This window comes from Vipera berus, assembly GCF_964194415.1.
Source record: "Vipera berus genome assembly, chromosome: 13".
Taxonomy (NCBI): domain Eukaryota; kingdom Metazoa; phylum Chordata; class Lepidosauria; order Squamata; family Viperidae; genus Vipera; species Vipera berus.
In genome coordinates this window covers 5,699,230-5,725,406 of record NC_138216.1, presented here as the reverse complement: position 1 = coordinate 5,725,406, position 26,177 = coordinate 5,699,230, and the positions used below count along the sequence as shown (strand labels likewise).

The 26,177-nt window shown below is 44.8% G+C and overlaps 2 protein-coding genes across 4 annotated transcripts; one reads left to right on the top strand and one right to left on the bottom strand.

The window, feature by feature from the left end:
* Positions 1–1,672: 1,672 nt before the first annotated feature.
* LOC308674142 (acyl-coenzyme A synthetase ACSM3, mitochondrial-like) lies at positions 1,673–19,268 on the top strand. 3 transcript variants are annotated; one of them, XM_081338391.1, is made up of 15 exons: positions 1,673–1,838; positions 5,400–5,670; positions 6,023–6,233; positions 7,532–7,739; positions 8,565–8,708; positions 9,888–10,044; positions 10,777–10,856; positions 12,080–12,203; positions 12,969–13,049; positions 13,519–13,620; positions 15,057–15,184; positions 15,280–15,379; positions 16,874–16,993; positions 17,862–17,973; positions 18,111–19,268. In XM_081338391.1, the coding sequence occupies exons 2-14, from the start codon at positions 5,449–5,451 to the stop codon at positions 17,946–17,948; spliced, it is 1,764 nt and encodes a 587-aa protein (XP_081194517.1). In that variant the 5' UTR covers positions 1,673–1,838; positions 5,400–5,448; the 3' UTR covers positions 17,949–17,973; positions 18,111–19,268. The 3 variants fall into 3 exon arrangements, with proteins under 3 accessions (XP_081194517.1, XP_081194516.1, XP_081194515.1); XM_081338390.1 differs by having other exon boundaries at positions 17,862–19,268; XM_081338389.1 differs by having other exon boundaries at positions 17,836–19,268.
* Positions 19,269–19,413: 145 nt separating this feature from the next.
* Positions 19,414–25,918, bottom strand: LOC308673889 (ERI1 exoribonuclease 2-like; the record flags this gene model as incomplete). The annotated part of the gene is made up of 9 exons (XM_081337935.1): positions 19,414–20,823; positions 20,966–21,054; positions 22,363–22,444; positions 23,001–23,101; positions 23,828–23,975; positions 24,489–24,616; positions 24,837–24,914; positions 25,010–25,080; positions 25,896–25,918. 9 exons carry the CDS (start codon positions 25,916–25,918, stop codon positions 19,555–19,557), a joined length of 1,989 nt encoding a protein of 662 aa, XP_081194061.1. The 3' UTR covers positions 19,414–19,554.
* Positions 25,919–26,177: the final 259 nt, after the last annotated feature.

Below are 26,177 nucleotides of genomic sequence, written 5' to 3'. Positions count from 1 at the left end.
TGCCAGAACCCGGACGGCGGGGCTTTGATGGCGTCATCCGACCGCGACCGGAGCGGGTGGCTGGTAACGACCGCGGAGATAAGAAAAGGTAGAGGGCGGCGTGACCATAGAGCCGGAGCGGAGAAATTCAAGAGGGGATGCTCAGCTGCTGTGGCTCCAACTAGTGGCCGTCCCGAGTTCTGCAGCCCAGATCTGATGTGGGACAGACATTCTTTGATACAAACGCCAGAAATGAACTCAAAAGGACACTTTGTGCAAGAGAGAGAGAGAGATTAATGATAGATAGATAGATAGATAGATAGATAGATAGATAGATAGATAGATAGATAGATAGATGATAGATAGATAGATAGATAGATAGATAGATAGATAGATAGATAGATGATAGATAGATAGATAGACAGACACATAGATAGATAGAGGATAGATAGATAGATAGATAGATAGATAGATAGATAGATAGATAGATAGATAGATAGATAGATAGACAGACAGACAGACAGACAGATAGACAGACAGAGACACATAGATAGATAGATAAATAGAGAGAGAGAGAGAGACAGACAGACAGACAGACAGACAGACAGACAGACAGACAGACAGACAGACACATAGATAGATACAGGATAGATAGATAGATAGATAGATAGATAGATAGATAGATAGATAGATAGATAGATAGATAGATAGACAGACAGACAGACAGACAGACAGATAGATATAGATAGACAGAGACACATAGATAGATAGATAGATAGATAGATAGATAGATAGATAGAGATAGATAGATAGATAGATAGATAGATAGATAGATAGATAGATAGATAGATAGATAGACAGACAGACACATAGATAGATAGATATAGGATAGATAGATAGATAGATAGACAGACAGACATGGAGAGAAAACAGGTAGATAGATAGAGATAGAATGAAAGAGAGAGTACACAAATTCAAAAAAGGTTCACAAGGACAAAAATTCTTTACGTTTATAATCCCTTCCTTACAAAGCAACATTCAACAGCAAAGCCAAGAAAAACTTAGAAAAATCCCTATTTGAATAAAGGTATCTAAAAAGCATAGAAAGCCCCAAAAGTTTAAGACACAATTCTTTATCTTTATTTACCTGCAGTAAAAATCAAATGAAAAGATGGAAATTAAAGAAAAGAAAGAAAAGCATGCGAGAAAAGAAAGAAAAACAAACAAACACACTTAAGTTATGAAATCTAGGGATATTTCTGGCTGTTTCTTCAACTGCTCATTACAATCTTACTGTCTTCTAGATGAAGAAGCAAAGATTAACAAGATTTCTGCAGCCAGACTGCGCAGTAAGTGGAACCATGCATGGTGAAAGTTAAAAAAAAAACAACCAAGAAATTCACAGGACACTTTTCTGGAATATGGTCTCTGTAGTCTTGCCCATATCCCTTTTCTCCAACCCTTTCCCTCCATTCTGCAATTTCTCTGCTCCCTGGCCCTGGTGGAAGGTGGCAGTTTGCTTCAGAGATGCTTGACTGGTTTTCCCCTTGTAGCAAAAATGCCTCTATGGGGTGTGACTTACTCTGTCCTTCACCCTTAGGAAGAAAAAAAACAACAACGTCCTTCTCTGGAAAATTTCCAAGAGGATAAGAGAGGCTGTGTCCCAGGGAAGTTTGCTTTGGCTCCTGTAATTTTTCAGCTCTCTTTATCTGGCTGGTATTAGCTTCCTACGGCTCCTGTAAAGAGGCGAGAGCTAAGGGCAGCTGCTTTTCAAATCATCGAGAAGAGGGCATTCTTTGGAAAAATAAAATAAAATAACCAGAATCAGAACGGCAAGCACCTGTTGAATTTTCAAGGAGGTGAGAGAACAATAAATCCAGCTCTTCGTGTTTAGAATTATTCTTATTGCAATTGTTTGTATTGCATTTGTGTCTTTCGGTTATGCACATGTAGTTTTGTGGGACAGATCAAGCTGAGACCCACTTAGCAGGTAATGAACGTAGGACTGGAAAGAGTTAGCCTGGGTTTTCTGTCTTTCCAGATACACTAACTACACTAGTCTCTGGATCGGAGACGTAGAAATGCGTTTTGTTGGCTGCGGATTGCATGGCTATTAAGGAAAAAAATTGGTTTCCAAGCTGGCATTTAACACTCTGTTGTTTTTCTTGGCTGCTTTTCAGCACATCCCATGTTTTAAATTAAAAATACCTTTGTCCATTAAGCATCATCTGCCTCGGCGCCCTGACAACTTCTGTGATTATCCATAGCATTGTCCATTTCCATTGAGGGTCCTCTGAAATTATAAGCCATCCGATATTTAATTTTGTTTTCTGGAATGGCTTTCTGGTTGTTCCAAACAGAACTGGGGTAGTCCCTAATTTTTTTGTTCAGATTTCTTTGGGCTTGAAACTTTAAATACACACTATATTAGACCAGGAGTTTTGCAAAAGCCTCGACACGGAACAATGTCATTTCCTTTCCTTTCCTTTATAATTTTTTTATTAATTTTTTTCATACAATTCAATAGTTCTTATTCAACAACATGTTGTCTGAGTTTATCATTCACTAATACAAATTTGATTCCTAATCCTTTGTTCTTTTCTCCAGCCATTGATACAACAAGTCTCAAGTCTTGATAGTATTCTGATTCTTCTTTTTTCTCTCAACCTCATAGTTAGTCTGTCCATTTCCGCACATTCTGGCATTTTTAGAAATAATTTCTTCCTCTGGTGGCGTTTCTTCCTTGTTCCAATATTGTGCCAATGTGATTCTTGCCGCTGTTATCACGTGTACAGTCAGAATAATCTCCTTTTCTTTTACGGGAACCATACAAGCCTTTCCTGGCAGTTGCTAATGGGAATCGGATCAGATGCCACGCTGACTTTCTTCTGGATTTTGGATGGTGGCCCCCATTCAAACAGCAACCTGAGTAGGTTGGGATGTCCCAGAACAGGAGAAATTGCAGATTCATTGAATGATAACCTGCCCCACGGGCTCACAGCAAGATCTTCCAAGGGGCTCCTTTAGAATCAAGTCAATTTACAGGTGGTCCTCAACTTACAACAGTTCATTTAGTGGCAGCTCAAAGTTACAACCGCACTGAAAAAGCGACTTATGGCCTTTTTCCACACTTACAACCGTCACAGCATTGCCCCAGGGTCACATGATCAAAATTCAGACGCTTGGCAACTGACTCGTATTTATGATGGTCGCAGTGAGCTGGGGTCACCTGATTCCCTTTGGGCAGCCTTATGGAAAACAAAATCAACGGGGAAGCCAGATTTGCTTAACAAGCGGGTTACCCACTGAACAACTGTGGTGACTTATTTAAATACTGTGGCAAAAAAGGTTGCACAATGGGGCAAAACTCACTTAACACATGTCTCGCTTAATAACAGAAACGTTTGGCCTCGATTCTGGTCGTAGGTCGTTGGTCCTCCAGGTCCTGTTTGTCCCAAAGGTGCTTTTTTTCGGGAGGCAACTGGACTTCCTTGTTTTTCTTCAAAGACGTTTCGCTTCCCCAGTGCTTTTTTTGTAAAAGAAAAAGGTGCCGGAACTCACACATGTCATACAACCCGCCTTGCCTACCAGACAAGGTTCCATCCAAAAAAGGTGCCGGAACTCCGTTCTGAGCGTTCTATGAGAAAAAAAGCCCTGCGCTTCCCATCCCAGAAGCTTCTTCAGCTCTGACTGGCTGGTGGGGAGTGGAAGAGCTGAAGAAGCTTCTGGGATGGGAAGCGAAACGCCTTCAAAGAGAAACAAGGAAGTCCATTGGCCTCGTGGAAAAGCATGATTGGGACAGACCTGGATGACTGAGGATCTCCACAGGCATTGCTAAGGAAGATCTGCTGAGTCTCAATATTGTTGGCTTGTGTGTGTTTCTTAAATCTGTGCGCGTTGTAGGTGGCTGAGGATGAAAGAGATGAAAGTCAGTCCCAAAGGTGCTTTTTTCAGGACCCAACTGGACTTCCTTGTTTTTCTTCGAAGACGTTTCGCTTCTCACCCAAGAAGCTTCTTCAGCTCCGACTGGCTGGTGGGGAATGGTGTTCGACAGTGAAGGGATGCAGGGCACAAAACATCCTGCAGAAAGCACAGCTCCACAACACACAGTCCTTTCAGCAGGTCCAAGGAGGCTCCACACCCATTTGCACCACTCAGGTGACCCTGAGGGCACAGGTAAACCTCCAGGTGGCCTCGACGACTCTCCAAAAGGATGCAAATGGCTGTCTGTCTGCAAGGAGTATAAATCCTTCCATTCCCCGCCATCCGGTCAGAGCTGAAGAAGCTTCTGGGATGAGAAGCAAAACGTCTTCAAAGGAAAACAAGGAAGTCCAGTTGCCTCTTGAAAAAAGCATCCTTTGAGACAACTACCTGTATTGCAGCACACCGGCTGGATTAGCCTTACACAGGTATGTAAGTTAATTGCTGCAGCTTACAAAGGGTTAGAGCTCTCTGCCAGGTTGCACATTCCTCACCGAGCGTTGTTACTACATCACACTTGGCACCTCATTCGTCTCCTTTGTCGCAATGCCAAGAGAACTTCGCCTGGAGTGGTTTTTGTCCCGATCCAACTGCCAGCCAATCTGGCTTCTCCTCCTGACTTTCTCTGTCAGAAGGTCGCAAATATTGATCACATGACCCCCGGGATGCTGCAACCGTCGGTTGCTAAGCAGCCAAATTTTGAGCACCTGACTCTGGGGATGCTACGATGGTCATAAGTTGTGAGGGCCGGTTGTAAGTCCCTTTTTTTTTTCCCACAGCGCTGCCAAAATTTAGAACAGCTGCTGAATGAATGATTGTAAGCTGAGGGCTACCTACGATAGATAGTCCCTTGTTGTGAGACCAGCAGCCAATTTCATAAATAAATAAAATAATCCCTAAGGTTGTGCCTAGCTAGAAGATCACTGCTCGCAAACACTTAAATTAGAGCTTTAATACTTGCTCTTTGCTGCAAATGAGCCTGGATTGCACAGAACAAAAATCAGGGCTGAGACTGGCAAGTTAATTCAGACATGGGTGCAAAGAGAAATCTTAGTTCTGTAGAGGTTGGGCTACAAATCCTGTTATCTCTCAATCTGCCCTTTGTGGCTGATGGGATTGGGGGCTTTGACAACAATAAACCCCCAATTTCCATGTTATTGCTGTGAAGCACGGACAGCGTAATCCTGTAACCTCCGAGCCAACAGCCACGTTTGCAGGCTTGCAATTCCTCATCTTCTTGCAATCATTCTTGTTGGCATGAAGCTTTGGTTTTTCTTTTCTCTCTCTCTTTTTTTTAATGTTGAAATTCTCAGGGAGTGTCAGAGTAGGGTACAAAACAAGATTAATTAAAAGCAGAAATGTACACGTCAAGGAAATGAAGTCTTGCTTTGCCCTGAGAAGGCTATAAACAATCAGGACGTTTTCCTTCTACGTTTCAGATCGGTGGTGATTGACAGAAAACAAGCGGAACCTCGGGAAGAAAAAATCATGGCTTGTGTCACCTTGGCAATAAGGTGTAAAGGCCCAGCCGCTAGGATTCTGCGGTCTCTCTGCCTCATTTCTTCCAGAAGCTTCAGCAAAGGCAAAACTGCCTCGGCGGCTCAGAATTTTACAGACTACAAATCCATTTGTGAACAGTATAAGCCGGAGGTGCCGGAATATTTCAATTTCGCCAAAGATGTGGTGGATAACTGGGCCCAGTCAGAAAAGGTATCATTTCCCCCCCCCCCATCTTTTCTGCCAGGGATCACCTTTAAGGGATTCCCCTGTTGGGTGAATACAGGTGGTCCTCGACTTACGAGCATCATGAAATTGAGCCTGACCTTTCTGTTGCTAAGTGTGACAATTAAGTGAATTACACCCTGTCTCGCTACCACTGTTTAAGAGAATCCCTGCCGTTGTTAAGAAGCCAACTCTTTCTCTCCCCGAAGGCTACGTTCGTGTCCATGTTGTTGCACGTAGCTACTATCCAGTTGTGCACCCTGCGCAGAATGCGGCAGTTGCTCTCCAGATCTGAGCAGATCTACTCACGGCTGACTTCTCTCCCCCCCCTCCTCCCCAGGAAGGAAGGCGCCTCTCCAGCCCTGCTCTTTGGTGGGTCAGTGATCAAGGGACCCAAGTCAAGTGGAGTTTTGAGGAGCTGGCCTTGGAGTCCAAAAAGGCCGCCACCCTGCTGTCCGAGCGGGGTGGCCTACGGAAAGGAGACCGAGTGGTGGTGATCCTCCCTCGCATTCCCGAATGGTGGCTCTTGAACCTGGCTTGTATCCGAACAGGTGAGAAGGAACGATGTCCACCCACCCATGAGTTTTTGATAGAATGGAGGAGGAGGAGATGGTTCTGGATGGGCAAGCAGAACTTGTGTCTTTTACGTTGGCGTCAGCTAATACATTGTACCGGTGTTTCTCAACTTTGGCTACTTTTAAGATGCGTGGACTTCAACTCCTGGTTGAGAAACATTGCATTGTCTATGTATATGTGTGTGTGTGTATATATGTGGTTTTTCTACCCCTACCCCCCCCCCCTCTTTTTCTCTCGCTCATCCTTGCTGCTCTCTCAGCTTGGTTATATTCTGGCGCAGACATTTCATTACCCAACTAGGCCACATCATCAGTAGTAGAACTGACGATGTTACTTGATGACCTAGTTGTCTAGTTGGGGAATGAAACGTCTGCAAGCTCAGAGGCCAGCAAGGACCTCACAATTCTCCACCTTTCTCTTCTCTCCTTCTCTTCTTTCCTCCTGTTTTCTATTCCTTCTCTTCTTTCTTCGACTTTGCCCCCTCCTCCTCCTCCTCCTCCTCCCCACAAATCCCACTCCTTTGTAGTACTGATGAGGTTATCTAGTTGGGTAATGAAAAGTCTGCAAGCTCAGAGACCAGCAAGGACCCCACAATTCTCCACCTTCTCCTCCTTTCTTTTCTTTCCCCCTTCTCTTCTTTCTTCCTGTTCTCTATTCCTTCCCTTCTTTCTTCTACTTTGCCCCCTCCTCCTCCTCCTCCTCCCCACAAATCCCACTCCCTTCTATGATGTTATCTAGTTGGGGAATGAAACGTCTGCAAGAAAACAAGCCAGCTCATAGAGCACCAAATACCCCACAGTCCCTCCTCCTCCTCCTCCCTCCTCCTCCTCTCTGCAATCCCCTCTCCCTTCTAGCACTGATGATGTTACTTAGTTGGGTCGTGAGACGTCTGCAAGAAAACTAAGGAGAAATTTCCTGACGCTTAGACTAATTAATCGGTGGAACCACCTGCCTCCATAAGCGGTAAATGCTCCAACACTGGAGGTTTTTAAGAAGAGACTGGGCAGCCATTTGTCCGAAATGGTATAGGTTTCCTGCCTGAGCAGGGGGTTGGACTAGATGACCTCCAGGGTCCCTTCCAACTTTATCATTATTAAAACGGTCAAGCTCGGAGGGCACCAAGGACCCCGCAGTCCTCTTTCTTGATGCATTCTTTCACATTCAAACGCTGGGTGGGAGATGGCCGAGGGTCTGATTCTCTTCGTGGCGTGTCTTAATGCCCAAAGTAATAAGAGGCTCGCGTGCTAGTAGATCCCCTGATTTCTCCTCTTAGGAGCCGTGCTGATTCCCGGGACCACACAGCTGACAGCAAAAGACCTTCACCATCGCTTAGAGACTTCGAAAGCCAAATGTGTCATCACGGACTCTGCCCTGGCCCCTGTGGTGGACGTGGTGGCTTCCAAATGCCCATCCCTGGAGCTGAAGTTCGTGGTATCCAAGGAGCCCAGAGAAGGCTGGCTAAGCTTCAGCAATTTGATGGAGTAAGTAGCCAGGTCAGTGAAACGGAAGCATTCGTTTAAAGCAGGGTTTCTCAACCTTAGCAACTTTAAGGTGGCGTGGACTACAACTCCCAGAATTCCCCAGCCAGCAGTGCCGAAACAATCAGACTGGGAAAAATGCAGGAAGGAACAGGGAGAGCCTGTTTGTTCCAGTGGCGAAGGCGCCAGGGTAGAAACTGGGAGAGCGGGAGTTCAAGTCTGGCCTTGCTCGTGAAAGCCGGCTAGATGGCTTTGGGCCAATCATCAGGAGATGGTGAGTTCTAGTCCTGCTTTAGGCGTGAAAGCCAGCTGGGTGACCTTGGACCAAACAAGAGGAGACAGTGAGTTCTAGTCCTGCCTTAGCCATGAAAGCCATTTGGGGGACTTTACACCAATCACCAGGAGAATGAGAGTTCTAGTTCTGCCTTAGCCGTGAAAGACAGCTGGATGACTTTGGGTCAATCACCAGGAGAATGAGAGTTCTAGTTCTGCCTTAGCTGTGAAAGACAGCCAGGTGACTTGGGGTCAATCACCAGGAGATTGAGGGTTCTAGTTCTGCCTTAGGCATGAAAGCCAGTTGGGTGACTTTGGGCCAGTCCCTCTCTCTCTCCTCACAGGACTGTTGTGGTGGGAGGAAAAAGAAGAGATAAAATGTGTTAGATATGTTTGCCGTCTTGAGTTGTTTATTAAAAAAATAATAATGGCAGGATACAAATTAAATAAATAACCGGTCCATTTTCTGGATCAGCATTCCGATGAAAGCGATTTGCATCAGGCAGAGATGTCCTGTTGAAATGATAACGGGCTTATGCACAATGTTGCACACAGGGTCGCATCTCCAGAGCACACGTGCGTGGCCACAAAAGGCAGCGATCCAATGGCCATATATTTCACCAGTGGCACCACGGGAGCCCCCAAAATGACTGAACATTCCCACGTCAGCCACGGAATCGGACTTGGCTTCAATGGAAGGTGGGGAAAAGCTGCCGAGTTGCGGTGTTGTGCCTCAGTGGACATAGATCTGCTTGTCAAATTGTGACTGGTGTGGTTGGGTGACGTGAACGCGGCCCTTCTAGCTTCTACAAGCAAAACCATGGCTTAAAACAACCCACGTAATCGGCAGGTCCACGTAAAAAAAACATCCGCACCAGTCTTGAAATTAGTGGTTTGCATTTTCCAATAAGCCCAGTCGTGATTTATCAGTGGTCTATCGATTCAATCCCCAATGCAAAATCCAGCGAGTCTCACTTGGGATCTGCCGAGTGATTCCAAGCTGCCAGGATACCGTGGGAATTAGCAAATGTTGGCTTGTAAGAGGACAGTAGTTCCTCATTTCAGCCTTCCTTGCTTCTAACAAACGATACATCACTTGCTTCTGAATTGGGATCTGAAAGCGAATCAGAGCTTCTTTTATAATTAGGTATCCTATTCCAAGAAGATACCTCAGACCGGATATTTTAGATCTTATACGATCCTTGGAGTCATACGCTTAAATGCTTTCCCCTTCCTAAATGACATTGTGGGGTCCTTGGTGCTCTTGAAGCTGAGTGGGCTTCTTGCAGACTTTTCATTACCAAACTAGGTAACATCATCACTGCTAGGCTTGCACTGAAGATGTTAGTTAGCTTGGTAATTAAACGTCTGCAAAAACCCCACCAAGCTCAGAGAGCACCAAAACCCCCATAGTTCTCCTCTTCTTCCTCTCCACATGTCCCCACTCCTTTCCTGCACTGATGATGATACCTAGTTGGGTCATGAAATGTCTGCAAAAACTCCACCAAGCTCAGAAAGCACCAAAACCCTCATAGTTCTCCTCCTCCTCCTCCTCCTCCTCCTCCTCCTCCTCCTCCTCTCCACATGTCCCCACTCCTTTCCAGCACTGATGATGTTACCTAGTTAGGTCATAAAACATCTGCAAAAACTCACCAAGCTCAGAAATCACCCCCAAACCCATAGTTCTTCTCTCTTCTTCCTCTCCACATGTCCCCACTCCTTTTCCGCGCTGATGATGTTACCTAGTTGGGTCATGAAACATCTGCCAAAAAACCCACCAAGTACAGAGAGCACCCAGAATTTCACAGCTCAACCCTCAACTACAATTATTCTCTTCCATTGGTAAATGATATTTTAATATACTTTCCTGTTATTTAGGTATTGGCTTGATTTGACTCCGACAGACCTGATCTGGAATACTTCAGACACCGGCTGGGCAAAATCAGCGTGGAGTAGCGTTTTTGGTCCATGGAGCCAAGGAGCGGGCGTGTTTGTCCATCACATGCCACGCTTTGATCCTAAACTTGTCCTTGAAGTAAGCATCAAGTATATTAATATTTAGCCATTTCAAAAAAGATTAAATTGTGGCAACTGGACCAAGGTTTATTGAACCACTAGAGGTACATTGTCAACGCTGCTAACATCAAATGTTTTTGCTTGGACAGCAGATGGAGATGCAACCATTTTTTTCTTATGTTTTACTCTTAGAGTTAGATGATGCTGGGGGGAGAAATGTGCATGAGAGTCTAGCTAGATATAACAACACTGAACCTAGTGTGAGAACCAAGGTTATTGAAACAAAGAGATGATAAAGAATTGGCGGGCTGGAGAGCTGGAGGGGAAGCCTGCATTTCAAGCTAATTGGAGAATGTGATTTATGACTGTTAATTGGAGGAGGGAATTGTGCTTTGATACTATGTGCTCAGTGGAGGGGAACTCAGTTTTGGCTTCAACTATGTTAGCGCCGATGCTATGCTTCTCAAATAAAGATTCTTTAAGGTAAACAATGCCTCGAAGTTCTTTGAAGGGTTTCATCTGTCGGAACCATGACATTAAGCCAAAATCTGAGTTCCTCTCCCCTGAGCACACAGTACCGGGTGCACAAGCAAAACAATGGATTGTGAACTCACTTTTAACCATTGTTTGTTAGCTTCCTTAACCATGTTTGGCGTGGCTTGCCATGAGCTGGTTGCATTGAGGCTGTTGTGCATTCCATCATCTGTCCTCATCTTTTCTAATTATTTTATTATCTTTTCTAATTATCTAGACACTGTCCAAATTTCCCATCACAACTTTATGTTCTGCGCCAACCGTTTATCGGATGCTTGTCCAACATGATTTCAGCAGGTAAAGTGGTAGCTGCCGTTTGCAGTTAAGGCATTTCGAGATTGGATCCTTTAAACCACAATTAGACGATTGGGAACAAGCCCCAGGAAGCCTTAGCTGGATTCACCCATCACGTGGTGCCATGTCATGGTGGATGGAAGGCAAGATGAGATCCCAGCTCTGCAGTTTATAAACTGTGGTTTATGGTTGACTATTCTTCAAAATCAGGCGACCAGGACATGTTGACTGAGCTGTCACCCTAGGGGCATGACGTGATTCAATTAGATTAGGTGGGAGGTTAGCAAGAACTTGATTACACGCCCAACGGATGCTGATCTCAGTTTGGACAGAAAGATCTGTTATAGTCTTCTCTGGGGTCCTTTGGTGCTTTCTGAGCTTGGTTGTTTTCTCGCAGACATTTCATTACCCAACTAGGTAACATCATCAGTACTAGGAAAGAGTGGGATTTGTGGACAGGAGGAGGAGGAGGAGGAGGAGGAGAATTGTGTGGTCCTTGGTGCTCTCTGAGCTTGATTGTTTTCTTGCAGACGTTTCATTACCCAACTAGGTAACATCATCAGTACTAGGAAAGAGTGGGATTTGTGGACAGGAGGAGGAGGAGGAGAAGGAGGAGGAGAATTGTGTGGTCCTTGGTGCTCTCTGAGCTTGATTGTTTTCTTGCAGATGTTTCATTACCCAACTAAGTAACATCATCAGTGCTACAAGGAAGCAAGCTTTGCTCTTTATTTATATACTAGTAGCTTGCTTTGTCAGTGTTGATGGGAACAACAGTCTACCTTGATTAGGTAGTTGCTTACTATTGGTTTGAGTTGGCAGTTCCCCGATTGGGGTATTGCTTCCTGCTTGACTGTTGGTCTGTATTACTCCTGAGATTAATCTCTGCTTATTTGGTTAAAAGGAATTAGCCTTCTCTGATTAAGAGAAACTAATAAGCCAGTATGCTATAAGCGGAAACATTTTAAGCATTGTGAAAGCATCTATGTGGGTGTCTTTTCATTTTAAACCCTAGATTTTGCAGGAAGGGGACAATATTTCCTCAAACTGCAGGTCCCCGGGTCATCCCACAGCATCTTCAAAACAAGGTCTTCTTTTTCCAAGCCGATTCATGCCTACGTTTGTAAAATCTAGACTGCCAACTCAGCAAGTCAGCTGTTAATAACCATGACAGCTAACCTTTACAAAATGATGTCTTTCCTTCTCTGCTATTCTTCATTTATTCCAAGTTATAAATTCCAGAACCTCAAACATTGTGTAAGTGCGGGAGAACCCATCAATCCTGAAGTGATGGACCAGTGGAAAACACAAACCAGCCTGGACATTTATGAAGGCTACGGGCAGACGGAAACGGTGAGCTCAGCTCTTTTGCCAATGGAGGACAGTCTACTCATAAAAGTTTGAAGAGCTTCGAAGGCTCTTTGGGGAGAAAGGTGGCGTGCTGGTTAAAATCACCACCCTCTTTCACGCTTTGATCTATTTCAAAAATGTAACAGCCCATTACAAACCCAGCATCTCCGATGGGACTGGATGGAAAGGGTTGACCTTTGAATTGTTCAACAAATTGTACCAATAGAGAATATTATTTATACCTCAGGGTTGAACTGCAGGAACCTTGGTGCTACTTTGAGCTTGGCGGTTTTCTTGCAGACATTTCATGACCCAACTAGGGAACATCATCAGTGCTAGAAGGGAGTGGTATTTGTAGGGAGGAGGAGGAGGAGGAGGAGGAGGAGGACTGTGGGGACCTTGGTGCTACTCTGAGCTTGGTGGTTTTCTTGCAGACATTTCATGACCCAACTAGGGAACATCATCAGTGCTAGAAGGGAATGGGGTTTGTGGAGAGGAGGAGGAGGAGGAGGACTGTGGGGTCCTTGGCGCTCTCTGAGTTTGGTTTATATACTTACTCTGTCAGTGTTGGTGGGAGTGTTGTCTTCTTGACAGTTCCTTGAATTAGGATTAACTGAGTTCCCTGTATGTGATTGGGGTTTTTGAGGTTCTTCCTACGGCCTCCTCACTAGATATCCTAGACAGTGAACACATATTCCCCCACCCCACCTGAAAGGTTTCTACACAATTTGCTTCTCAATCTGCTTGACATTCCACCCCTGCAATTAGGTGCTGGTCTGTGGAACTTTCAAGGGTATGAAAATCAAGCCAGGATCTGTGGGGAAACCAACACCAGTCTATGATACTCAGGTACTGTTATTTATTAATACTCCAGGAAAAGCGGGGAGGTGGGGCCGAGAGGGAGGCACTGACAAGGCTGAGTCCACTTTGAACTGTTTCTTTTGTTTACATACTGGCTTCTTTCTGCCCCGTTTTACGACCTTCCTTGCCACAGTTCTTAAGTGAATCACTGCAGTTGTTCAGCTAGTTAACACGGTTGTTAAGTGAATCTGGCTTCCCCACTGATTTTCTTCATCAGAAGTTTGCAAAAGGGGAAATCACGTGATCCCGGGACACTGCAATCGTCATAAATATGAGTCAAGTGTCCCAATTTTGATCAGGTGACCAGGGGGAGGGTGTGCAACGGTGTGAAACAACGGTCCTAAGTCCCTTTTTTTTCAGCGCCGTTGTCACTTCGAACAATCATTAAGTGAACTGTTCCAACTTGAGGACTGTCTGTACTTGTTGAATAAAATTCATTTTGCTATTTGCGCTTAAGGTAATAGATGAAAACGGTAACATTTTACCTCCCGGGGTAGAAGGAGATCTCGCTCTCCGAATCAAACCGACAAGATCATTTTGCCTCTTCACTCAATATACAGTAAGTATTTATTGACCAAGGGCAAATCCGGGGGAAAAAGGCAATTAAGCCACTTGAATATTGTCAGCGTGCTTGCCAGCCCTAGTTGGTAACCTGGTTCCAGAATAATGGGAATGTTAGACCGTGGAAGGATGCTCACTATGTTCCACCATGGCTAGCATAAATACAAGCAGAATCTTGGAACAGAAATTTTCACCAGCCGGTATGCATTATAATAACAACTCCTGTGGCATTTAGACAAAAACTCTTGACACAAGACTGCTCTTAATTGCCTAACTATTCAGAAGCTCCCTTTTTGCGGTTTGGATGTTTGCCAATTCAACAAAAAAATGGGTTCCTTGGTGTTCCTTGTAGCAGTCTAATCTTCTTTGGGGATGTGGTAGCTCAGCCATTAAAGACACTGAGTTTGTCAGCTGGAAAGCTGACAGCTCGGTTCGAGACCTGAGCTAAGTGCGACGGCATGAGCTCGCGTTCCTTGCTGCAGCTCCTATCCACCTAGCAGTTTGAAAGCATGCGAGTGCAATGATGTGATTCCTCGCCAGCCACTGGACCTGGCAGGTGAGTCTGAGGAATCAGAGGAGGAGGAGGGGGGGGCCTGGAGTGACACCAGAGTCAGAGGGAGGCTCTGAGGAGCTCCAAGACTTGCAGTCTGTGGAGGAGCCTGGCCCCTCTACTCGCGCTCAGGCTGAAACACAGCTGTGCTGGGAGTCTGAGTTGGACAGTGATGAAGCACAGTTGGGACAAATCCCGGATACATGAAAGCGCAGGCAAGAGAAGCGAGTAGGACAGAGGAACGCAACGGGGCGGCTCCAAAGGCAAAGGAGAAGGCATTAGGAAAGCCACGCCTTGGCTGAATAATAAAAGGGAAGGTGTGGGAGGTGTTGGTTGCCGAAGGCAACTGTTTGTGTTGAGGATCGAGTTTCTGTGGACTGTGTTTGTTTGCCTTGGACATTGACTCAGGTCTGTGAATAATAAGAGGTTGTTTTTTTCTTGCGGTTCCTGCCTGTTTCTTGGAAGAGGGGTTTCTCCTTGTGAGCATAACAAGGACTCACGTAGGCTGGGACAAAACATGCGAGTAGATAAATAGGTACCACTTCAGTGAGAAGATAACAGCGTTCTGTGCATCTTGGGCATATAGCCATGCTGGCTACATGACCGCAGAAATTGTCTTGGGACAAGACTGACACCCTCGGCTAAGAAACCCGGATAATCTTCTTTATAACTAAAACAGCCCAAACAAATTAACATTAGTGCTGGGCAGTGACCTCAGACAATTCATAAAATATTTATCTGGCTGTGAATTTTGGAACTATACACTCTCAGATACGGGTCAATGCATAATGTGGGCATTTATTGAAACTCATAAACTATGTGGTCTCCTCTGTCCAGTGTTGGCAGAGAGTCACGACTTTCTAAATCGTTGATCCCCTGTCCAGGATGATCTAGAAAGAACAGCTTCCACTATTCGCGGGGACTTTTACATCACTGGGGACCGAGGATTTCAAGATGAGGAGGGCTACATCTGGCTGGTGGGACGAAGAGACGATGTAATCAATTCTGCCGGGTAAGGTTAATTCAACCACGCCCCAATTGTACAACGCTTTTCTGGAAGATTTTCAAAGATCAAAGCGATTCAATTCTTTTTTTTTCTTTTCAAAGATACCGCATCGGACCCTTTGAAGTGGAGAACGCTTTGATCGAACACGATGCGGTGGTTGAAGCGGCCGTCGTCAGCAGCCCAGACCCTATTCGAGGCGAGGTAAAGAAGGCTGAACGTATGCAAGCAAACTATTGGTAGTCCTTGACTTAGGGTCACAATGGAGCCCCCAAATTTCTGTTGCTAAGAGAGACATTTGTTAAGTGAGCTTTGCCCCATTTTATGATGTCTCGCCACACTTCAGGGACCCCCCCAGTTATCAAGTTAGTAACATGGTTGTTAAGTGAATCTGGCTTTTTGCTTGTCAGGGCACAAAAGGGGATTCCATGATGCTGGGAGACTGCATCATAAATATGAGAGAGGGGCCAAGCGTGCAAATTTTGATCACGTGACACTGGGGATGCTGCAACGGTCGTAAGCATGAGAGCATGGTCATAGATCACTTTTTTTTCAGTGCTGTGGTAACTTTGGTCACTAAACAAAGTCGAGGATTACCTATATGTGCTTTGAAAAGAGAGGGACAGTGTAGTCCAGGGCTCTTCAAACTTGGCAGCTTTAAGACTTGTGGACTTCAACTCCCAGAATTCCTCAGCCAGAGGAATTCTGGGAGTTGAAGTCCACAAGTCTTAAAGTGGCCAAGTTTGAAGAGCCCTGGTGTAGTCTACAAACGTTTGCAGAATCTCTCAAACAGATGAAGCTCAGCTGTTGAGATGCTAAAGTAGGGTTGATTCTTCATCACTTAGAGGTCTTCAAACTTGGCCCTTTTATGCCTTGTGGACTTCAACTCCCAGAATTCCTCAGCCAGCGTGCCTGGCTGAAGAATTCTGGGAGTTGAAACCCACAAGTCATAAAAGGGCCAAGTCTGAAGACCCCTGTTCATCACCCAGGTCTCCCTTGAGCTCAGAAGCTGCATCTTATCCATCAGCCGTGTCAAAGTTCACCTTTCAACCACCTACCGACTTAATACTAACTCAACGCTGGTTTGCAGCACAAACTGTGGATTGAATGCCTGGATTCATGCAACACACACTAAGCTGGAAAACGGCGCGGTTTTGTTTTCCTTTTGCAGCTCATGTATCCAGCTGTTGGCAAACTGTAGTTTATAGCCAATTATCTTGGGTGACTAATTATTAGCTTACGTAATGAATGTAATAAATCATGGCTAAGCAGGCAGGAGCTTAATGAACTGGGTGATCACAGCGAGGGCTTATGCTTACCTTTTCAATTCAGCAACCAGAATTTTTTGTAAGATTTGTCATCCGATAACCTGAACGCTTGATCAAACGCAAAGAAATTAAGCCTTTCAGAATTCCCTTAATTTCCAGAAGATCTAGGCAGAAAGTAGAAGCCAAGAGGTTGCAGGTTTCAGGATTTTCTATTTAGACTTAAAAAAATATATTAAAAAAGAAACAATCTCCAGATTTTTTTTTCCAAAAAAAGTTCAAGCTTTTAATGTTGAAAAGTACAACCGACTGGGTCCAAGACACTTCATTTGGCACTTTTCAGCTGCTGTGGCACTACTAGAAATTTCCCATTTTATAAACTGCCTGCGTTTTTCAAAATGTCCTTCTCCTGATCAAATTGCTTACATTCAAGGTGGTGAAAGCCTTCGTAGTTTTGGCCCCTGAATACATTTCCCATGACCAAGAAGCCTTGATTAAGGAACTACAGGACTACGTCAAGACGGTCACTGCCCCATACAAATATCCTAGAAAGGTAAGCTGTGATTTTGGTCACCACAATGTAAAAAAAGAGGTTGAGACTCTAGAAAGAGGGCAGAGAAGAGCAACAAAGATGATCAGAGGACTGCAGGCTAAAACATACTAGGAACGGTTGCTGGAATTGGGTATGTCTAGTCTAATGAAGAGAAGGACGAGAGGGGACATGATAGCAGTCTTCCAGTAACTCAGGGGCTGCCCCAAAGAAGAGGGAGTCAAGCTATTGTCCAAAGCCCCTGAAGGCAGGACAAGAAGCAACGGAGGGAAACTAATCAAGGAGAGAAGCAACCTAGAACTAAGGAGAAACTTCCTGACAGTTAGAACAATTAAGCAGTGGAACAACCTGCCTCCAGAAGCTGTGAATGCTCCAACACCGGAAGTTTTTAAGAAGAAACTGGACAGCCATTTGTCTCAAATGGTATAGGGTTTGCTGCCTGAGCGGGGGTTGGACTAGATGACCTCCAAGATCCCTTCCAACTTTATTATTATTGTTGTTATTATTAATCCAGGGGTCTCCAAAGTTGGCAACTTTAAGTCTTGTGGACTTCAACTCTTAGAATTCCGCAGCTAGCACGGCTGGCTGAGGAATTCTGGGAGTTGAAGTCCATAAGACTTAAAGTTGCCAAGTATGGGGACCCCTGGTATAAATTAAAGCTTTTGTGTACTGAGTGGGTTTACAGATTAGGAACATGGTGATTATTTTAACAGATGCAAGCTGAATGTCTGTCATAACCAGGAGAAAAGCTGCGTCAGACATTATTTCTTTTCGTTTCGCACTTTTGCAATGTCTGAATTTATTCCAGCTGTATCTACCAACACATCCTTCCTTTTTCTGGCCAGCCTTCATTTCTGCTCTTGCCCAACAGATGGAGTTTGTTCCACATTTGCCAAAGACAATCAGTGGGAAAATCAGAAGAAATGAATTGCGCAAGAAAGAATGGGGACACGCGTAGAATTCCTTGTCTGTTTACTCTCTGAGTGAGCAATCGTTCCAGGAATAAAAGCCTGTTGCGTTACTCTCCATATTTAGAAATTTTGATGTCCCGAAAGCTTCGCATTTGCGGTCCCTTCCGTGGGCTGTTTGTCCAACTAGCTCTCCTCTGCTTGCTTATCAGCGGGTTGAACTTCGTACAAAAGCCTAACCGTAGCTGGCCAGGTTAAGCAAAGATGTAACTCTGCTTCCAGATGTCGATTTTTCAATCGGAAAGAACGCAGAGTACGGTATCTTTCACAGTCAAGATGTTACCGGCATCATAAAGCTCCAGGGAGCTGCATGACCAAGCCAGATATGTAAACAGTACATAAATCAGAACATTCTTTCTAATCCCTAAAGGACAAAAGTCTATATGAGAACACAGAGACATTTTGACCAGCTCAATTAATTAAGCAATGATGGTGCGGGTTTTTCAAAGCTAGGTTACTGAAAAAAAAGTAGAACTGCAATTTGTTACAGTAGAACCGTGTTTCTCAACCGTGAGAGAGACTTCAACTCCCAGAATTACCCAGCCAGCCAAGCTCCACAATCAAATAGAACCCCTTTGAAGTTCAAAGGTTGAACGTGGCTGGCTTTCAAGCTAAGCTATTAATATTGTCGGATTTATTCTTTTCACAGTTGCCTAACACGCTGTAAAAGTCAAGCCATCAATAGAAGAAAAAAAAGAAGAAAAAAAAGCAAGGGTTTCATTTCCACTGCATGCATTTCAGCTAATTACCAAATTCCAAATTAAAATAGTTTCGTCAATGAGAACCTATCGCCCCCCCACCCTTTATCTTTTGCATGCTGAAAACTTAATCTCCATGGTATATTTTATAGCCCAGGCAACGTTCCCACCATGCCAGCTCCTTCTGAATTCCTCAAAGAATCTGTGCCTGTCGTTCTGTTCGCCAGATTTTTTATGATCTCCTTACTGTGCAGTGTTTCAGATACAATTTGGAAATGATGCTTCAACATACCCCAGAATATGAAAACAGCTCGTCTGTGACTCATTAAAGCAGCTGCATCCTTTTCTGGATTATTTTTTTTCCTTCTTCTTTTTTACACCTGCTGTGCTATGGAAATTTGGGGCAGTTAAAAAGCACACTGAATACAATTCCAAATAAATCAGCTTTCCTGCCGTTGTTAAAATGGACAAACTTCACTTACTTTTTTCGGATGGGGGAGCGGGTGGGCAGAAAGAGTTCATTTTATTTCATTTCTCAGAATCAAGGATATTTTTAAACCAACGTTTAAAAGCATGATGCAAGTTTTACAAGCCAGTTCTTTAAAAAAAAATTGCTCGGCAGTCAGGCTTACTGATTTAAAGTATAGACAACGCAATTCCTAAAATAATAATAATAATAATAATCAAACTCAGGAGCCTAGAACACAGGAGAGAAAGAACACACTTAAAAGACAAGACAGTTTGTTGTGCTGCATTCAGACGAGACCAGATGCTCAATGCACACACAACTTGGGTGATGCTTCTAATTGTACTTTGTAGAAGAGAAAAACTAACTTTCCAGAGGTGAAATACTCAATTTCCCCAGTAAAGGGGGGGGGGGGAGAGAGAGAAAATCTGCTTAGTTTCGCATGGAAGGCCGGAGACGCAGGCATTTAACATTTCCCAGGGAGGAGCCCTGAGTTTTCAAAGGCTTTAAACCCCCAGCCTCAAAAGTCAAAGTCGGAAGGGCCATTTTCTCCTTTATAAGCGAATCTTCCCATCGAAAATAGCTGCAGCCCTTCGTGTTCCTTTCGCATTTTCTCACCGGGCAGCTGTAAAATGCTTTGCCCTGATTAGGGCCGCCATTTGAAACGTTCAACCTTCTAGCTCTTCGGCCACACCGGCAGAGCGGAGGGGTCATCCTCCCGGTTTCGCCAGCCCTAAAGGTTGGGTTGAAACGGCCCGAAGAGCTCAAGAGGGCAGGAGAGACGCCGCACGGATTTGCCCTGGGCGACAGGGAGATGCTTGACGTCGGGCTTCCGTCCTCGTAGATTCTGAAAGATGGTTTTTTGGTCGGAGGCAAAGATTTGGGGCTGGAAGGCTTCCTTTTGATGGCCTCGGTTGAGGATGCTGGAAGATTTCTAGCCGGCAGCTTGGGGGGAGATGCCTCTGTCGTCACAAGAGGGAATTTAAACGTAGAAGCATCCAAAGTTTCGTTTGGAGCTCCGGCCGTGTTATAAATAGTGGTGTTTGGACTCTTGTAGACAACAGATTTCGAGAGCGCTGCACTCGGAGGAGCCTCTGCCATATTTTCAGCCGCCCAATTCATCAGTTTGTTCCCATCCTCTGTCGCTAAGGCGCTCTTAAGTGGAGGGTTATCTTTGGATGGCCAGGATTCTGGATCTGGGTCATCTTCCTTTTCTGGAATGATTGCTACGTCCTCCCAATCGGCCAACGAAGATAGACATTCTGGAGAGGTGCCGACGTCAGTCTCGGAAATGTTGACGGTGGAAAGAGTCGTGGGGACCAAAACTAGCCCTTGATTGGGTCTAGAAAGGTTTGAAATTAGATGCCCCTTGTCTCCCCAGCCTGAAGGTCTACAGCAGGGGTGTTGAAGATTACCCAGAGGCCAATGGAGTCTTCCCAAGGACCAGGTTAGGCTCTCTGTGCTTCTACAAAGTGCAACAGTCTCTTTGCTGCTTCTAGACGTAAGACGTGTGTCCTCCAACAAGCCTACATGAACCGTCTCTTGCGGTGGATCTTCCTCTTTCTTTCTGATTCCTGGAAGAACTTCATTTTCCCTTTCATCCAAAGGTGATGCTTTGACAAGAGGATTGATTGCCAAAGGGCCACCACGGGTGGGTTTCTCACCCCCAAATCTGGCAATGGAACTCTTCGCCGGAGGTGCCTAAGGATTCCACAAACAAAGGAGGTCAACCCCGCCCCTGGCGTAGCTTCAGACAAGATCCTAAGTCAAAGCTTTGGTCCACAGAATTTTATTTTGGTTCAACGTTCATCAGTCACGGGTGCCAAGAAGAGAATCCACTAACCTTAGCGACGGATTTTGTGATTTTCATTACACACCCGTCGCGAATCATCTTCCAAGCCAGGCGGGCGGTATTCCGAGAATCGTCCAGTCCTACGGAAAACAGGAGGCGTCATTGCTAGTCGAAAGGCCTAATAAACCTATTTCTCCTTACTGCTCATCCTGGCAATCCTAAGTTAGCCTAATAATACCTATGGCAATTTCCAAAGCACGTCCCTTCTTCACCTCTTATAGGTAAGCCTCGACTTACAACAGCTCAACATTACAACCGCAATGAAAAACAAAATGACCGATGGTCGTTTTTCACACGACCGTTGCAGCATCCATCCGTGGTCACGCGATCCAAACTCAAGATGCTTGGCAACTGACTCGTATTTATGACGGTGGCAGTGGCCCATGTGATTCCCCTTTTGCGACCTTCTGACAAAGTCACTGGGGAGGCAAGATCCGTTCAACGACTGTGCTACGAAACTTAACCACCACAGCGATTTCCTTGGCAGCTTAGCCGCAGAAAATATGGGCCCCGTCGTAGTCGAGGACTTCCTGTATTTAATGTCTACATGGAACGTAAACTCAGTCCTGGAGGAACTGAGGAAGATCATCTTAGGTCCACTTGTCTATGGAGGTTCTCCGTCATCCAGCTCATGGTTGTCCCAAAGGTGCTTTTCCCAGAGGCAAGTGGACTTTCTTGTTTGTTTGTTTTTAAATCCCATTTATATCCCGCCCTTCTCCGAAGACTCAGGGCGGCTTACAAGCTTAGCAGTAGCCTTCATTCTATGTATATGCCTGCTTATTAGGGCTTCCCCCCCCCAAGCGGCATTATTACAAAGTCAGCTTAATTGCCCCCAACAATCTGGGTCCTCATTTTACCTACCTGGGAAGGATGGAAGGCTGAGTCAACCTTGAGCCTGGTGGGACTCGAACCTGCACTAATTGCAGGCAGCTGGTGTTACTTAAGGAGGCATTAGCCCACTGCTCCACCAAGGCTCTTTGAAGACATTCTTTGAAGACGTTTCGCTTCTTGCCCAAGAAGTTTCTTCAGCTCTGACCAACAGCATCCTTCCATTCCCCACCATCCAGTCAGAGCTGAAGAGCTTCAAAGAAAGAGCTTCAAAGAAAAACAAGGAAGTCCAGTTGCCTCTTGAAGAAAAAAAAACACCTTAGGTTCACTTGATTACTTTTAGTTAACGGATTTCATACCCAAAGGTGATCAGAATGGACTATATTGTCTTGGACTTCAATATAGAACGTTACCCGCTGGCAACGTTATATATTAAAGTCCAGTTAAGTTGCACTGAACCCCTATTCATTCCGTGCTTGCAGGCCCTTTCTTGCATAAAAACAAGACCCCAAATCTGTTTTTTCAGCAGTTCCTTGACATAGGTACATATACTCGCTTACCGGAGTGCTCTCGTCCTTCAAAAAGGATACCCACATCTTTCAGTGCGCCATTTAAACCTTGCGGCCTCCTGGAGTAAAAGTTCTAAGGAACAAAAGGTGCAAATAAAACCCTCATTATATCTGCTCTTTTGCTCAATTCAATGTAAATTGCTCAGGGCTCTTTTAAGCCAGTGTTTTCTCAGCCTTGGCAACTCAAAGAGAGCTGGATGTATCTGGATTAAATTGTATAAAGGTAAAGATAAAGGTTCCCCCGCACATGCATGCTAGTCGTTTCCGACTCTAGGGGCCGGTGCTCATCTCCGTTTCAAAGCCAAAGAGCCGGCACTTGTCCGAGGATGTCTCCGTGGTCATGTGGCCGGCATGACTAGACGCCAAAGGCGCACGGAACGCTGTTACCTTCCCACTGTAGTGGTCCCTATTTTTCTACTTGCATTTTTACGTGCTTTCGAACTGCTAGGTTGGCAGAAGCTGGGACGAGTAACAGGCGCTAACTCTGCTACGCAGCACTCGGGATTCGACCCGCCAAACTGTCGACCTTCTGATCGACAAGCTCAGCGTCCTTAAAATGTATGCCCCCCCCAAATAAATAAAACGTACATTTTCTTGTCGTGATCACTACCAGAGGCAAATACCCTCACCTTGTAGGTGGCCCGTAAGTCAATCCAAGAATTTAAAATATGAGGCTTCCGTAGCTGTTTTCTTTTACATTCGTAGTGCAGGCAAACTCCCAGGTCCCAGTCTGCATAAAAACAAATGTTCATAAAAGTTTCCGGTTTCCTGATTGTTCCCCCTCCATCGTTTTTCACCCTGGGTGTGAAATTTTCTTTTTGTGCAACAGTCATGATTTCGTGCAATAGAAACGTGAGGATCAAAAGCAAGAGAAGCTATTTATTTAGCCACCTGTCCTGTGCAGTCCGGTTGTGAAGCACACAGGGCAATCTGTCCAAATGTGTAGCGTAATGGAAAACTAAATCAAACCTGGCCATTCTGAGGGTTTGATTCTGGAATTCACGAAGCAGTACTTAGGAATGTAAATTATTCATTCCCGTTTCGATGGAGAGCACCTATGGTTCTAATGTCAGATCATGCAATGAGGCTAGAGGGCCAAAGGATTTCTGATTCCCTCAAGCAAGCTTCTAGTCCTCACGATGGTGGGAAAGCCATGAAAATACACAGCAGAGAGGGTACACGAGCCAGGGGGAATGCAGCACTCACGAGCACCATGTGACAGTGTAGTAAAATAGCTGATAATGAGTGGTCTCAAAAACCTAAGCAGAAGACAGAACTGGTTATTATTTGAATAGTCCAGAGTGCTACACGGAGTCAGAAATCAAAAAGCATAACAAAACAAACCATTTTTCCATTTTATTATCAGGGAAACCACAGTCTTAAATCTTCAGCAAGCCCAGCAATGAAGAACGAGCAAACTTTATCATAGATAATGTTGATAAACATTATGAATTACCTGACCACGTAACAAAGGCACATAATTTTTCTTCGGGGGCTGCACAAGTCGAACCGAAAACAATGTGTTTCTCCTTCTGGATTTTCTGAATCCACTTGGAAAACTGGGACAGGCTTATATGTAGAGGAACTCCTTCGTCAACTTGATTCTTAATTCAAAGAAAAAAGAACTTGCTGATAACATTCAGAATCTAGATTTAGATTTGGTTTTATCGACATCGATATTGATATTTCTGATTGGACCATGAAGTCAAATTCTACCAGCATTGTATAAGAACCAAAAAAATTTCCTCTAATACACAAAATGGTGAAAACAACCAATATACAGTATATCCATTTTAATTTGATTTCCAAGAGTGCACACTGGTATTCAATTAAAATATACAGTATTAGGCCCACTTTTAATGGATAGAAATGAACAGCTGGAAACAGAAAAGAATTTAAATCAGCAATTTTAAAATGATTCAATAAAAATGAAAAACCTTTTTGGTCATTGCTAGAGCCTTGGAGCATCAAAGAAAAGTCATATTCTGATGATAAAAGAAATATGTTCAAGCCAGCAAGCATATTCCTTTCTTTAAGAACATTCACCAAAAGTTAAGTAAAATGCTTCAAAACAAAATGAAACTAATAACTCTGACTGCAGTCTATTGAAATTATACCTGTTTTATTCCGGTTAGCTCAATACAAAATTCAGAGAGAGTCGGATGTTCCTGGGGCTGGATGTACGTATGAAATTCAGTCTCAATTTCTCCATTTGAGGTGTTTAAGAGAACTGCTGGAAATTCAACTATGTCAAAAAAAAACAAAAAATTATATTAGTTCTACCACTATGTAAACAGTAAGCCATGAAGTTCATCAGGCTAATAATACAGTCAAACTATCGCTAAATGAAGGTTGTGTGTCAAGGACTAACTGCATTTGTGTGAACTATGATCAAGCCTTCTCTTTGCCCCCCCCCCCCCAATTCATACGGAAGCAACTGTTAAAATTATTAAGGCTTGACTTACTTATTTCTTGACATCTTCGGCCATCCTTCCAGCAGGTGGACTCAAAATCAATAATTATTAAGTAGTCAAACAGTTGCCCTGCAATATCGGTGGGGAAAAAATCATATATTATCTCATTGCCCTAACCTGCAGATAACAAAACACTGACTTTATGAAGTAAGTGGCATACTCACGCAGCTTGCGTTGTTTGTGACTTTGGGCACCAGGAGAGGGCTTAGAAACACTTCGAATAATGCCCAGCTGCCTATCAAACAAGAAAGAAGACAAAATCCATCATGCCAATTTTAGAGTGTTAAAGCAAAGGTCCCATTAGGATGTAATTCAAGGCCATTCCTGTTGGTTATTTCCCTTTGGCAACTTTAAGACCTGTGGATTTCATCTCCCAGAATTCCCCAGTACCTAGGCTGGCTGGGGAATTCTGGGAGTTGAAGTCCACAAGTCTGAAAGTGGTCAAGGTTGGACACCCCTGATGTAAAGCTACTGTATTTTAATGACTTAGGGTTCATGCTGGCTGGGGAATTCTGGGAGTTGAAGTCCACAAGTCTGAAAGTGGTCAAGGTTGGACACCCCTGATGTAAAGCTACTGTATTTTAATGACTTAGGGTTCATGCTGGCTGGGGAATTCTGGGAGTTGAAGTCCACAAGTCTGAAAGTGGGCAAGGTTGGACACCCCTGATGTAAAGCTAGTGTATTTTAATGACTTAGGGTTCATGCTGGCTGGGGAATTCTGGGAGTTGAAGTCCACAAGTCTGAAAGTGGTCAAGGTTGGACACCCCTGATGTAAAGCTACTGTATTTTAATGACTTAGGGTTCATGCTGGCTGGGGAATTCTGGGAGTTGAAGTCCACAAGTCTGAAAGTGGTCAAGGTTGGACACCCCTGATGTAAAGCTAGTGTATTTTAATGACTTAGGGTTCATGCTAGCTGGGGAATTCTGGGAGTTGAAGTCCAGAAAGCTTAACAGTTGCAAAGTTTGGAGACCCCTGCTTTACAGCTTGATCCAAACGGGGGGGTTGCAGCCCCAACCAACCGAGAGGTCGACGCCACCTGGGCCCCTTACCTGGCCAGCTGCCTCGTCGCCATGGCAACCGCCGCCCCGCGCCCCGGTCCCACCCGGCTCGCTCTACTCGGCAGCCGCCATTTCAAACAGCCCGCCGCGGCGCAGGCCCCGCCTCCTCCCCTCGATGCTTTCGGCCCATCGACTAAGAAGGTCTGCCCGCCTTCCATTCGCTCTCTTGCTTCCTCCTCTAAAAGCATCGGCAGCTAAGCGTGGGGCGGGGCTGGTGGCGGCTCAGGGCCGAGCAGACGATTGCCGAGCGAGGATTCTCCTCGATTGCAAGAA

Bases quoted from the DNA above. Each gene is read 5' to 3' on its own strand.
- LOC308674142 (XM_081338389.1), top strand. From the start codon at position 5,449: ATGGCTTGTGTCACCTTGGCAATAAGGTGTAAAGGCCCAGCCGCTAGG. The intron at 10,857-12,079 runs GTAAAGTGGTAG...ATTTATTCCAAG, and splicing joins GTCCAACATGATTTCAGCAG to TTATAAATTCCAGAACCTCA. The intron at 15,185-15,279 runs GTAAGGTTAATT...TTCTTTTCAAAG, and splicing joins GATGTAATCAATTCTGCCGG to ATACCGCATCGGACCCTTTG.